At 47.3% G+C, this 13,572-nt stretch overlaps 4 protein-coding genes across 4 annotated transcripts; 2 read left to right on the forward strand and 2 right to left on the reverse strand.

Moving 5' to 3' along the window:
• Positions 1–147: 147 nt before the first annotated feature.
• GGS22DRAFT_158422 (uncharacterized protein) lies at positions 148–1,330 on the forward strand. The gene is made up of 2 exons (XM_047960637.1): positions 148–1,246; positions 1,302–1,330. The coding sequence occupies exon 1, from the start codon at positions 564–566 to the stop codon at positions 1,170–1,172; it is 609 nt and encodes a 202-aa protein (XP_047820509.1). The 5' UTR covers positions 148–563; the 3' UTR covers positions 1,173–1,246; positions 1,302–1,330.
• Positions 1,331–1,516: 186 nt separating this feature from the next.
• On the forward strand, positions 1,517–2,945 carry GGS22DRAFT_158424 (NAD(P)-binding protein). Its single transcript, XM_047960638.1, has 2 exons — positions 1,517–2,302; positions 2,363–2,945. Exons 1-2 carry the CDS (start codon positions 1,913–1,915, stop codon positions 2,729–2,731), a joined length of 759 nt encoding a protein of 252 aa, XP_047820510.1. The 5' UTR covers positions 1,517–1,912; the 3' UTR covers positions 2,732–2,945.
• A 2,469-nt stretch (positions 2,946–5,414) lies between these two features.
• Positions 5,415–6,913, reverse strand: GGS22DRAFT_199071 (DUF1338-domain-containing protein). Its single transcript, XM_047966230.1, has one exon. It carries the CDS (start codon positions 6,794–6,796, stop codon positions 5,453–5,455), a length of 1,344 nt encoding a protein of 447 aa, XP_047820511.1. The 5' UTR covers positions 6,797–6,913; the 3' UTR covers positions 5,415–5,452.
• Positions 6,914–8,568: 1,655 nt separating this feature from the next.
• GGS22DRAFT_158427 (Hydantoinase B/oxoprolinase-domain-containing protein) lies at positions 8,569–13,409 on the reverse strand. Its single transcript, XM_047960639.1, has 9 exons — positions 13,119–13,409; positions 12,848–13,069; positions 11,048–12,795; positions 10,619–10,981; positions 10,527–10,551; positions 10,343–10,471; positions 10,175–10,289; positions 9,969–10,121; positions 8,569–9,915 (listed from the first exon to the last, which is right to left on the reverse strand). The coding sequence occupies exons 1-9, from the start codon at positions 13,174–13,176 to the stop codon at positions 8,751–8,753; spliced, it is 3,978 nt and encodes a 1,325-aa protein (XP_047820512.1). The 5' UTR covers positions 13,177–13,409; the 3' UTR covers positions 8,569–8,750.
• Positions 13,410–13,572: the final 163 nt, after the last annotated feature.

Below are 13,572 nucleotides of genomic sequence, written 5' to 3' on the forward strand. Positions count from 1 at the left end.
TTGTCCTTTAGCTGTTTCCATATTTAAACGATACGGCTATGACGATCTTATAGACATATGACTAAGTGTCTGAATTGTCAAAATCCGATGTTATAGCATACCGAACCTAGTCTGCGGCACGGAAATAATAATTTCAAATTGTTGTTCATTGTAAGGCTGAATGGCACATCAAGGCGAAGCGCCAACATTCTATGACACTAGCCAAGAAAATCCCCATACTATATCCATGTCTCCCATGATTGAGGATCAACTTCATATTCGGCTGTGAGTTTGTGAGGACTCTATTTTTAGTTGACATCGGTGAAGATGTGTTTTTGCAGTGTATTGTGCCGGACCATGATGACATCAATACCGAAATCCTCTTCGTGAGCGACACCTAGCTGACCCAATCGTTACAACGTGGTTGAGATATATAAGAAGAGGTAATCCCTAGACTTTGGTCAGATCTTAAACACTCAGCTTCACCATCACCAAGAAACATCATCAACTACGCCTTCACACACCTATCACACGAATTCTTCTACCCCATTCCTTGAATACCATCTTACCTAGCACCATACAACATGAAGTTCACATACGGTCTCGTAACAGCCCTCCTAGTGGCAGCCACTGGAGCTTACATTCCCCCGGAAGATCTCGAAGACGGAATCTACCTAGTCGGTAGAGGAACCGGAGACTCCGCGAAATTCCGCCGCGACTTCGGAGCCCCCGTGCGCATCGGCGACATCGTCAAGCCAAACGACGCGCGTGGCTTCTTCCCCAACACAACCTCACCCCAAGAGTCGTCAGTAGAGCGTCGCGACGACTTCATCCATCACGAACGGAAGCACTACTGCGAAGACTACAACACGATGACGCTCGCGGACTACACGATCGCGATGAACTCCTTCACGACCCGGTGCGAGAACCAGAAGGTACCCGCGCGCTCGAAGAGCGGGGCCATCTGTAATGGATCTCAGGGGATCCTGTTCGCCAAGGCCGGCTCGGCGATCGTTTACCACTGCAACGTCTCCTGTCAACAGCAGAACTGCGGTGGTGGACACATCTCGCCCTTCGAGTCTTGGGCTGATAAGACTTGTGGCCGATTAAAGGGTGCTTGGTTCTACTCTAGCTGGGACTTCACTATGGGACGTTCGACTTGGGGCTCTGAATTCTGTGGAAAGACCATCTAGGATGTCTTTTCGTCAAGGGAGAGGTAGAGGTGGACGTTGTATATGATGGGAACTCACGTGTTTATTTGTTAAGGCTGGATGCCGGTTAATTTTTATATATGTCAATAGAGTTTTGGGATTATATCATACAGCGCTTTTTCAACCGTTTAGAATATGTGGTGCGATGTTAGTAGGTTGTGAAGAACGACATTATTTTATCGTTTCAAATTTCAATTGAATCAATCTGCACATTGTTTGGATGGATCCAATTACGTAAAGAGAGAATTGGCTGAGGTAAGCAAGCTACGTAATCATGATTTGCTAAACAAAGTGGTCTGTGCACGTACCACTTCTCCAACAGCTGCGGGGTCATCATAATATCCTTTCGTAAACTCAGCCAACTAAAGGTGGGTTACTAACGATGATTTTTGAACCGTTGGCGTTAGGAAAGGCTCGCAGCATCTCATAATAAAATCCGATGTGAGGCCGGTTTTCCTGTAGGCCTAGGTGCCTGGTGCTTAAGGCCTAATGCCTGATTCTTTCCGTCGCGTCGGAAATAAAAATCAAATCAAGAGCGCGACCCGAGATTATCAGATAATGACGGAGACAAGCGACAAAGTTGACTCTCGCAGTCACGGAGTTACCGCACCTTAAATATAGGATCGCAGGAAAACGAAGTATTTAAGACACGGCGCTGGACACCGTAGTTTTTCTTTCTCCAAATCCCGTCCTCCAGTTGTATATTTGCCAAGCAGTCTACCATGGCATCCAACGTGCTCCCCTCTCTTGCCGGCAAGGTTACCATCATCACCGGTGCCTCGAAGGGCATCGGCAAGGCCTCAGCCATCGCACTCGCGCGCCTGGGTGCCACCGTCATCATCAACTATTCCTCCGACGAGCAAGCCGCGCAGGACACCCTCGCCGAGGTAAAGAAACTAGGCGCGGGCGAGGCCCGTCTCATACGCGCTGACGTCAGTACCGTGGAAGGCGTCCAGTCGCTCGTTAAACAAACCGTAGATGCCTACTCCAAAATCGACGTACTGATCCCCAACGCCGGCGTGCTACCCATGAAGGACCTCGAGCACACCACCGAAGCCGATTTCGACCGTACCTTTGCCATCAACGTCAAGGGTCCCTATTTTCTCGCTCAGGTAAGCGTTTCTTGCATTAATGGCCTAAGTAGGCATGGCATGTCCACTAACCACCCGCAGGCCGCCGCCCCGCACATGCCGCGCGGTTCGCACATTATCTTCCTGTCTACCAGCTTGACTGTCGCCTCCACCGTCATGCCCGGCTACCTACTCTACAACAGCACCAAAGGCGCTATCGAGCAGATGACCCGCGTCATAAGCAAGGATCTCGGGCGCAAGGGTGTTCTTGTAAACGCGCTTGCGCCCGGTCCTACCGGCACCGAGCTTTTCTTCCGCGGCAAGAGTGAGGAGATGTTGAAGACCATCGCCAACTTCAACCCGCAGGGACGCATCGGAACTCCCGAGGAAGTCGCCGAGGCTGTTGTTTTCCTAGCCCAGTCGTCTTGGGTTTCGGGACAGGTGCTTCGGGCTAATGGTGGTATGGCTTAAGGGCTGGACTTGGTCGTATGCTCCAAGTTTGGTCCAGTAGGGGGAAATCGGTTACGGGGGAATCGGAATGGGAGATACCCAGGTAGAGTAGCAATTAGGTACCGAGGAGAGCCAGCTACTTGGAATCTTGGATGTTAGTTACGTTGATTACCTACCTAGTAAACTTAAGTCAATGGAAATGGTAAAAAAACTTACAAGTTGTCTTATTCCTGGGTTTACTTGTAAGGCACGCTGAAAATAAACTAACACCTTGATTTTCGGGTCCTCCCGCTGTCAAGTCCCCTAGCGCGGTTTTGATAGGCGTGTTGGCCGCATCTCCAGCGCACAAAACGCCTTGAGCCATACAAGGGCCACAGGCTGGGCGTGTAGACGGCACCTAATACTTCACTGTATTTATCATACGGGCCCTGGAGGCAAGCCAACTGTTAATTTAGGGCTATAGGTCAGTTAGGTACCTCCTACGAATCCCTGGCCCTGAAGCCACCATTTCTTGGCAGCCTAATAACCGCCTATACGGGCTACTAGCTGTAGAGTTCGTTTTCTCGCTGTTTTCGAGTAGATTCGCCAGTTTTTTCCATGCGTGCATCGTTTGTAGTGGTCAGTAGGTCGCTTTTATCCGCGTTAGGGTCCAATTCTGCTGTGTTCTTGGGTTGAATGGTAAGCCCGCATATGCTGCGGAAAAAGATGGTTCATGGCCGTGATGTATATGTGGTGTAGAGCTTGAACCTAATCTGGTAGAGTGAACTGAAGTTCAAGATGGGCGAGTGCAGTGCGATAGGGGTGTTGAGCGCCGGGCGTAGTGGCTGTTGTGGTGATGCGTTCGCTAAAGTGTCGTTGAAATACTGAGAGAGCACCTACGCGTGTTGAATTGAGATTTTATATTAGATACCTCTTTTAGGGGGTTACCATATTTTGGAGAGTGACTGGATCGCTGAAGTTCCGGGCTTTGGTTGCTACTCGTGGTGCTAAGTACAGGTAAGGATAGGTATATGGGAACGGGTAAACAGTGATCAGTCAACTGTAAGTTGTAGGTTTTCTAGCGGAATCCTAGGTGTAAATTTCAGCGCATGATGATGGAAATGGAGCACTGGTTGTTGTGGTACCTTTGTACGCGTCTAGGCTGAGCTTCCTAGGTACACGAAAAGATATTATTGTCATTCACCTCTGGGAACTTTTGATTCACAAAGATTTATCCTCAATCATCTAGTCGTAGAGTGGACCATAAGGCCGAATCCGCCAACCCGCCAATCTAATTAATGTATTGAAATGTATACAGTGTATTACAGTATAATAACGTACAGTCTTATACATATTCCACACAGTGCCTTGAAGCTTACGGGGGGTTATAGCGCCTTGTAGCGCTAAAAGTCCCTGTAACTTATAGGCGTTATAGCGCATAAGCTCCTTATAACTTATAGCCCTGAAGCTAGTGCTAGAGCCTTCTAAGGTTATAAGGAATATTTCAACCTATTCGAAACGAATTGAATTAATTGATTGATCTGATTCAATCGATCGATTCGAATCAGTTGAATGCGTACCTATTAATAGGTAGGTAAATAAAGAAGGATATACGCGTAATAGTTCAAAACAAGGGGTGTCACGTGACACACGCTGAGCCTCATCGGGTAAATGTCAACAGCGCGTATTATAAGTTTAATTGAATCTCAACGTATAAATACTAGTTTTGAATAAATAAGATGTATATACATAGAAAGATCTTTTAAAGCGCTTTCGAATGAATCTATTTTATTTGCGAGCGACCGAAAATTGAAGCGTATAAGGGTATCCGAATTAGAGCTGTATACTGAAATACTAAGGTTAGGTATAACCCTTATAAGTTACAGGGCTTTCAGCGCCGTATAGCGCTATAACCCCCTGTAAGTTTCAGGGCACTGTGTGGAATATGTATAAGACTGTACGTTACTGTACTGTATTACACTGTATACATTTCAATACATCAATTGAATTGGCGGGTTGGCGGATTTGTTCTTATGGTCCGCCGTCAGTAGTCGAGATGATGTGAGGTCCGGCTATTGGCTCGACTCTATCTAGGTAGATATGAATACACGGCTGTATCTTTACAGTGAATTTGAATATAGAGTACGTCAAATCCAAGCGTATAGGTACTCCTGTTCAATAACAATCCCTGGAAGAGCCCTGTAACCTATTCGTTTACCAACCCTATCAAATTCAGGATATACGCCACCACTATTTTCCAGCTCTCCTATTAAGAGTAATGATTTGAAAGCGTGGCCACTATCTCCCGTCGCAAGAAATATATCCGTAAGATACCTATGGATAATAACTAATTAGAAAATATCCTAAGGAGGAACCTGCGTGTTAGTTCTAAAACGAGAATTCCAAAATAAGTGAGAGTTATAGTGGATGGCTTCTGTCGTGATTGTTGAAGGTACCAACCAATGACAATCCGTTTTACGTTGACTAAATGCTCCAAATAGGAAGGTGGGGTGCGCCCAGTATCTTGGCTCTAAAATGTTTTCATCCAGTTGCGCCCTTCTATATCTAGAGGAATTACGGAGTAGGTACCTTATAACTTCACTTATACCTACCAGGTAGGCACGGGAAAGCCAGCCTACTTACACTGAAAATCCCAAAAATAATTCAGAACACTTAGAAAAGATCTATGTTATTTATGCGGGTAGGTATAACTTTTGAAATCACACTTCGCTAAGGTAAAGAAATATGTATGGGCGGGTACGTTTAAATAGCTTTCCGCTCTTCAGCTAGTATCCCGAGACATTCAGCAATTGATGATTTCTCTAATCCATCGTACAGATCAAACGGCTGGTGTACACCACAACCAAGGGCCTTCTCAAACGAAGCCTGGTCTGAAGATGCTACTTGGTTTGTGTCGTGGCCTTCGTGAAGATTGGAGTAGAAAATCCCGGCCGCACTAGCAGGCAGAAAATCTTCATAAGTAATCGGTTCGATGGAAAGAACCCTAGACGACACTAAAGAATCGAGATCGGTCGATATGGACGTTGCTTGGAGAGGGTCCCGAATAACATATCTGAAATATGCTAGCCGTTCTTGATAGAGTGTATTCAAGTCATCGGGGAATGTTGCGAAGGTCTGAGCGAGGACATCCTCCTGCGAGTTTTGTGGCTGGCCGATAGCAATTTCTTTCGACTTGGCCAGCAATTCATCGTAAAGACGATGGCCCTTCGCAGTCAAAGCTATCCCGCGCTGCTCAATCTCCCCAAATCTTGCCCGATGTTTACCTCCCTTTTCTTCTCCACTTGAAAATGCGACTTCCTCCTCCAGTGCTAGAAAGCTAGTTTGTCGTAACAAGATAAGGTGTTTTCGCGGTGGAGGTCCTTCAATCACTGATTTGGCTTCTAGACCGCACTTTTTCATGGCGTCCTGCGCTGCGTCGATATCAAGTACCCGAGGCGTGAGATGATTGATATGCGGACCTTTGAAACACACGACATCTGCGATCAAAGGATGACTAGACTCAAGAGCCTTGTACGTAGCTAGATCCACAGTCGAAGTTTCGTGCCATCGAAATGTCTCCAGGGACTCCTTAACGAATTCCCGTGCCGCTTCTTCAGACAGGCCGCCTTGAGCTTCAAATTGTTCAATCAATTCGATGCATCGAGGCGTGAAAATGCTGCGATTATTCAAGATTCTTTCAGCCTGCTCACGGAGATTTTTGTCTTGTATAAGATCGAGGCGCAGCAAGGAGGTAAACACTCGGAATGGATTACGCTGAAGCGATTCGGGGCTTATAGGGCGAAAGCCCGTAGCATGCACTGGAAGACCAGCGACCGTTAAATCGTAGTACCCAACAGGCTCCATGCCCATGACTGCAAACAATCGACGAATCATCGCCAATTCACTCGCTAAACCAAGTCGAATAGCCCCGTGTCGCTCAACTTCGATACGGTGTTGAGTATCATGATATGGTTGTCCGTTATCCATTATTTGATGGTTTATCTCCGATACCAATTTTAGAAGAGTGCCATATTGAGGAACCTCCTTTTGGTACATCTTCGATAAGGCAGCGGCAAAGTCTGCTCTAATCTCATCAGACAACGCCATCTTGATTTGAATTATATTGATAGCCAGTGGTATTGAATTGAGGTTTAGAAAATATGAAGGAGTAAATTACGGTGTGAAAGGCGTGAACTTTCGAAATTACTTGATATGAAAGCCATGAATGTTGCGATAAGAATCAATGAACAAGCTAGGTACCCACTGGGCAAATCGCTAGTATTGCCGATTTACCAATGTTTGATCTAAGTCAGCCAATGAACTTTATTGTTCGACGAAATGCTACCAATCTATATAAAAATAGCTCATGATAAGAACTTCTACGTATACTGATGGTTGAATGGATATTCCAACTTGGCCAATTGGCAATAAGGATTGAGTTTAATGTAATGATACGATTTGTTGAGTCTTGATTGGCATGTGTAAGCATGTTTTGAATTTGCTAATCGTTGACGGGTTACAGCGGCTATACTCGGGCTGAAGTGATAAGACTCACAAACGGCCAGCGATAATATCGCGACCTTAAAAGAGATACCAAATAATTAAATAGGTACCTACCGGATAACATTTATATGCATTGCGTTGGAATTGCGCCCCACTGTATGTACTATGATGAACCATATTGCTCTACTGAAAGGCCGAGTTTCGGGACCATCTAAGTAATGGAATCGATGAATAGGAGCTTGGTGTGTAATAGCTACCTACACTGAAATTGAAGTACTGGAATCGTTTGTAGGGAGCAAGGTAGCCACATACAGCTACTAATCTATAGCTCGGGCGCTGTACTTAGTGGTGATGGAATTGAATGTAGCACTGGAGGTGCAGTGGAATGAGGTTGTAGGGGTTTTATAGTGAGTTAGCGGATTGAATTTATTAAATATAGGGGATTTAGGGGATGGAGTTGCCAGCTTGCCCCACCATAAGAGCCCTGAAGTAACTAATTCTTCTAATGAAGTTGCACCTCTAGGAGAGATATTGGAAAACGACATAATCACTTAGGTACCTTATCACTTTATTCAAACGAAAATAATATACAATGATCCTTAGAAACCGTAGCATATTCAGAAGAGATACAACGGAAAAGCTGCTCTACATGTTAGTTAGGTGGTAGATAAGGGTATTGTTCACCAACGATCTAGTTGTTTCGTAATAGATGGGTTGGCCTTGAGCCTTATATTCTTTAGCAGGCCTGTAATAAAGCCAAGAGATTCACGAACAAAGTGACATCCTAGTGCTCTTTGGTCAAGGAATTCATACGATGTATCCATTCCAAATCCGCGATCTCGAAAGGTCGCCGGCCGTGGAGGCTGAAGGTAGGGTAGTTATTGCTGTCTTTGTTTCTCTTCTATTTATTTTCTCTGCGGCAACTTGGGTTTTAGTTGCTATCGACGTTCACATGATTCGTAAGCGTCAGCGAGAGCGTGATGCTGAGAAAGCCCTTCCTCCGATTCCTGACATCTTTCTGCAAAGAGCCAGTGACAGCGAAACGAGTGAGCCCGATAACATCTTTCATCTGCAAATGCCTGGGTCTCCGACGACATATAATTCACATATTGAAAAAAGAATTGAGTCCTCACATAAATGAGATCAATGAATCCCCAATCTTGAGATGATGCTGGGCTCTCTTTGGTTCTAGCATGTTAGTCTTAAGCTTTTGTTGGTCAGCAACCACATAGAGAGTACCAGGTAGGTAGTTTAGAAGAAATAAATCAACCAAATATCTAATGATTTATTATTCAACTGTAGACAAGAACGTGATTCGTAGGCACCTGTTCAAGAGCTCAGGGGCTGATGAGCTTCTGGATGACTAAGGTTTTTGACAGACAGCTGAATGAGAATTTTCAAACTCGACTGGACCGAGTATAAATCAAGTTACAAATTCGACTCATTTGCACGTATAAATACGAATAAATATGCATTTACAACCCAATACGATGATACCCATTCAAATGCAACGAAGAAAAAATGCTCATGCCATAGAAAAAATGCCACTACCACAAGCTCAAGAAGACGCCTCCTGAGCAGCCGCATAAGCATGCAAACTGCCCGTAGCCCTTGGATACGCGACCTTATTCCCATTCACCCCATTCACCCCATTCGTCTTCACCCCACCCTCATCCTCATCCGGAACCCCCCAACCACCACCACCAGGGGTATGAATAACACACCGATCGCCCTCCTTCATATTAATCTGACCACGCGACCCGATATTAACCCAGCGCTCACTCCCATCCTCCTGCCTCTGAACCCAGTAATTCGCACCACACTCGCCGGGCTCACCGCCCATCATGCCGTAGGGCTGGTGGACCCTGCGCTCGGTGATGAGGCCGTAGGTAAGCGGGTATCGGCACAGCCAATCCCTTACAATCCCACATCCGCCATTGAACTTGCCGCGCCCGCCGCTGCCCTTGCGGATCGAGAACTCGTTGACGAGGACCGGGTACCGCTTTTCTATGATCTCGATATCGGTTGTTCTGGTGTTCGTCATGTGGATCTGGACCGCGCTGGCGCCGTGCCAGGTGGGGCCCGCGCCGCTGCCGCCGCAGATGGTCTCGCCGTAGCCGAAGCCGAAGCCGCTTTGGGGCTCGCCGGAGTCGTCTTTGCAGTTCCCGAAGAAGCCGAAGCAGTTCATGCACCCTTGCGATCCGGCGGAGGCTTCGAAGGCGTTGAGGAAGAGGTCGACGAGACGTTGCGAGGTCAGGGTGTTGCCGCAGCAGACGGCGGGGCCGGAGGACGGGTTCAGGAAGCAGTTCTTGGGGAGGATGACTTTTGTGGGGGCTAGGCAGCCTTGGTTTAGGGGGATGTCGGACCCGATTAGGAGGCGTAGGGTGTATATTAGTGCTGAGTATGTGATGGCTGGGGGGGCGTTCATGTTTGACAGCATTTCGCATGACGTCCCGGTGAAATCGAATGTGCCGAAGCCGCTTTCGTCTATGGTAATTGAGACGGTCATCATAGAGCCGTTGTCCAGGAATTGCTTTGCCTTGAGCGGTTTTGATCCGTACTTCTTGTAAGCCGATTTCAGATACCCACGAACGGAAACTTCAGCGTTCTCTTGGATCTTCTTCATGTAGAAATGAACTGTGCTTCTGGAATATTCTTCCATCAGAGCTCTAATGAGATTGCTGCCTTTGGTGTTTGCTGCAATTTGAGCCTTCAGATCGGATCTATGCTCTAGGTTAGTCATTGCCTCGATGCATTCTCAAAAAAAAAAACTTACAAATTGTCATTTAGTCGTCTCGAGCCGCTGCAGTCGGGATATTTCCCAGGTTCAAGGAGAATCTTGACGATACCCTCCTCGTCGAAATGGTTGTCGCGGACTAGGAAGAAGGATTCGATGTAAGCTCCTTCTTGCCATAGTTCGGTTGAGTCACTGATTAGACGTTAGTATCATCGCTTCATCCAAATTCTTTGGATCGCACTTACGGCGGCATAGAGTTACCACGATAACCACCAATATCCAAATGGTGGCCTCTTGAGGCTGTGTAAAAGCAAATCGTTTCGCCATCTGTATCAAATACAGGGGTGATGACAGTAATATCTAAGATTAGTTAGAATAGTTGAGCGATCATGATAATGTGAGTCTTAAAATACCTGGCAAGTGAGTGCCTCCACATGTGGGAGCATTCGAAACTAATACATCTCCAGGGCGTAATTTTCCTTGGTGGAGGGTGTGTTGATACTTGACAGCATACGACATTGAGCCAAGATGAACAGGAACGTCTAAGAAAAGATTAGCTTCAACAATTATTCCATTCGATATGTTAGATTCACTTACGCGGTGCATTCGCCACTAGGTCGCCCTATTCAAGAACTAAAGTCAGTGATTTCTTTCAAAAAAATCGAGAAAAGACTCTCAGTGCTACTTACATCTGGGCCGAAGATGGCGCAAGAGAAGTCCAGACGTTCCTTGATGTTGATGGAAATACTTGTCTTCTGCAGAGTCCTACCCATCTGTTCTGCGATGCTCATGAATCGATGACCGAAAATGCTCAATTTGATCGGATCCACTATAAGCTCATGCTCGTCTCCAGACTGCTCGGGTTTCTCATCGACCAGATCAATAACAACGTGAGAACTTAGAATCCGCGCTTGTGATTTCGGCACGATTACTATCGTCTGGGTGTTGTCGATGATTATCGCTGGACCGGATACGACGCTACCTGGGGCGAGCTTATTAAGTCGGAAGACTTTAGTCGGTTGCAGGCCGCCTGCTGCGAAGTATGCTTTCGTCTGTGGAGGGTTAGCACTGCTCGGCTCGGGGCACTTATCCACTAGAGATGTTAGGGATGAACTTACGATTTTATCCTCTCCACCCTGAACCTCCAAGCCGGCGTGAGACTTGAGTTCCTTCACGAGCTTCGAGTTATCATGGCTAACCTCTGTGCTCCTTCCAACCCCACGAACTCTCACATTGTCGACATGAACCTTCTTATCGCTAGGGAAGACGAAGGACAACTCTCTCAGATGTTCCTTCTCAAGTGCCGATCTCCAATTACCGTCAACCGGGGCAAGGAGCATGAAGTTAGTATCAGTTCCTTGGTATCTAAGATTTAGATACTGTTCATGTTCGATGAATTCCTCTCGAATTCCCTGTGAAATAAGACTCTCAGTGGCTTTCGCTTTGAGCTCCTGCATCCGAGCCATCAATCGAAAGAGAGATTCCTCGGATAGGATCTCAGAGCTCGGTTCCTGGGCTTCTTGTACAACCTCCGCCAGAGCCATGCCGTAAGCCGAGAGAATACTGGAGTACTTATGGATAACTATCCTCTTAATACCCAGTTTCTTCCCGATCTCACACGCGTGCTGTCCACCAGCACCGCCGAAAGTTGCGAGGTTATGTTGTCCCGTTTCAAAGCCGCGCGCCTCGGTAAGTGCGCGGATGGGACGGCTCATGGACTCATTAGCCACGTCAATGAAGCCGTGGGCAACCTCAAGGGGAGTCATAGAGCGCCCAGTCTCCGCGTTTATCCGTGCCGTAAGCTCCTCGAACTTCTGTACTACGATATCGGTGTCGAGTGGAAGATCTTCACTGGGACCGAAGATTTTGGGGAAATAATCCGGTATTAATCGCCCAAGAAACAGGTTTGCGTCGGTGACTGTCAACGGTCCTCCTTTCCTATATGAAGCAGGTCCAGGGTGAGCTCCGGCACTGTCAGGTCCGACTACGAATAGTCCGTCCCTGAAGAAAAGCATGGAGCCACCACCAGCAGCTACCGTATTAATATCCAGCTGCGGGGACTGTATAGAAACGCCCGCCGTTGTCGTTTCAAATACATGGTCGAAGGTTCCTCCGTATCGCGAGACGTCTGTACTTGTACCACCCATATCGAAACCGACAATAGGAGAATTTCCGTCGTAAGAAGTCCTAGCGTGGCCAACAACACCTCCAGCAGGGCCACTAAGAATGCCTCTTAGACCATTGAAGTTCTTATGGCTAACGAGTCCGCCATCGGATTGCATGAATTCACACGATACACCATCCAGGTTGCCGTCGGCGAAGACCTTTGCGAAACCCGATACGTAGCGGGTGATTTCTGGGGTGAGGTACGCGTCGGCAGAAGCAGAACTGCCTCGCGAGATCATCTTGATCATGTTCGCGCCAACGGAAGAAGATGTCGAGACGTGAGTGAATCCCATTTCCTTCGCGATCTCCGCGATCCTCTGCTCGTGGAAGGGATAGATGTACGAATGCGCTAGACATATCGCAAGCGTATCGATGCCGTCTGCTTTAAGCTGGGATAGCTTTTCCCGTACTTCCGTCTCGTCTAGAGGACGGATAATGCGTAGGATTTCACCGGTGATGCCTTTCACAAGGACACCTGGGATTTCCTGGAGAGGTGGACGATTGTCTTTTGTGATGTCTTCGTCGAATTCTTCGACGGTGATGCGCTCGGAGACTTCGACCACTTTGTCGTAGAGTAGCTCCGGCTTCCTAATATCGAGGTCAAATAGCTTTGGCCTCGACTGGTAGCCGATCTCTAATAAGTCGCCAAACCCTTGGTTGACCACAAATGCATGTCTTGTTCCTTTCCTTTCCAACAGTGCTAAGACAGATTAGAATCCGGGTACAGAGTGGGGGTGGCTTAAGACACTCACCGTTTGTAGCAACCGTTGTTCCCATTCGAATTGAATGAATTAAGTCCTTGGGTATAGGAGAACCTCGTGGAACTGGTTTTCCAGAGACAATCTCAAGTACTCGGCGAATGCCTTCTGCTGGCGCATCATCGTAACTGCCAGGGTCAACGGACAATAGCTTGAGCACTATGTCATCCCGACCTGGCACAGCAGCAAAGACATCCGTGAAGGTGCCACCTCGATCTAAGAATCATTAGCTGCAAGCCACAAAAGCCAGCATAGATGAACCAACCAATGGCGAACTTCACGCTCTTAGGCTGGATGGGTGTGGGGAGTGTATCGACGGCCATCTTGGCTGCGTGTGTGTCTGAGACGGGTGGGAGATTCTCAATGAATAATGCATGGATGCTGATAAGCTTGAGGAAGCTCGCCTTGATATATCTACATTATCACGAAGAATCGGGGATGGTCCGGCACCGGAAGAGGGTTGACGACCGGTGATAGGGCTCCGGCGGCTTGGAGCGTCGTTTCGAACTGCCTCCATGTCGCCGGTAAATCAACTGATGCATTCTGATTAGACTACACTATTGTTGTAGCTTCTGAGGAGATAGTCTTGGCAGCCGGATTGGTTATCTGCGCGAACGCGACCCCAACCCCCTAGCCAGATTGTGGACCTCCCCGCCGTAAATAAATACAGTGCGTTGCAGATACTCGGCACTATGCTTCGGAGGCTAATGCTCGTCGAT

The sequence above is a fragment of the Annulohypoxylon maeteangense genome, assembly GCF_022496945.1.
Source record: "Annulohypoxylon maeteangense strain CBS 123835 unplaced genomic scaffold GGS22scaffold_5, whole genome shotgun sequence".
Classification (NCBI taxonomy): Eukaryota; Fungi; Ascomycota; class Sordariomycetes; order Xylariales; family Hypoxylaceae; genus Annulohypoxylon; species Annulohypoxylon maeteangense.

Excerpts from the sequence above, each read along its gene's own strand:
- GGS22DRAFT_158422 (XM_047960637.1), top strand. The coding sequence starts at position 564 with ATGAAGTTCACATACGGTCTCGTAACAGCCCTCCTAGTGGCAGCCACT.
- GGS22DRAFT_158424 (XM_047960638.1), top strand. The coding sequence starts at position 1,913 with ATGGCATCCAACGTGCTCCCCTCTCTTGCCGGCAAGGTTACCATCATC. Across the intron at positions 2,303-2,362 it reads GTCCCTATTTTCTCGCTCAG|GCCGCCGCCCCGCACATGCC; the intron begins GTAAGCGTTTCT and ends AACCACCCGCAG.
- GGS22DRAFT_199071 (XM_047966230.1), bottom strand. The coding sequence starts at position 6,796 with ATGGCGTTGTCTGATGAGATTAGAGCAGACTTTGCCGCTGCCTTATCG.
- GGS22DRAFT_158427 (XM_047960639.1), bottom strand. The coding sequence starts at position 13,176 with ATGGCCGTCGATACACTCCCCACACCCATCCAGCCTAAGAGCGTGAAG. Across the intron at positions 10,472-10,526 it reads CCTAGTGGCGAATGCACCGC|ACGTTCCTGTTCATCTTGGC; the intron begins GTAAGTGAATCT and ends ATCTTTTCTTAG. Across the intron at positions 9,916-9,968 it reads AGACGACTAAATGACAATTT|ATCCGATCTGAAGGCTCAAA; the intron begins GTAAGTTTTTTT and ends CCTAGAGCATAG.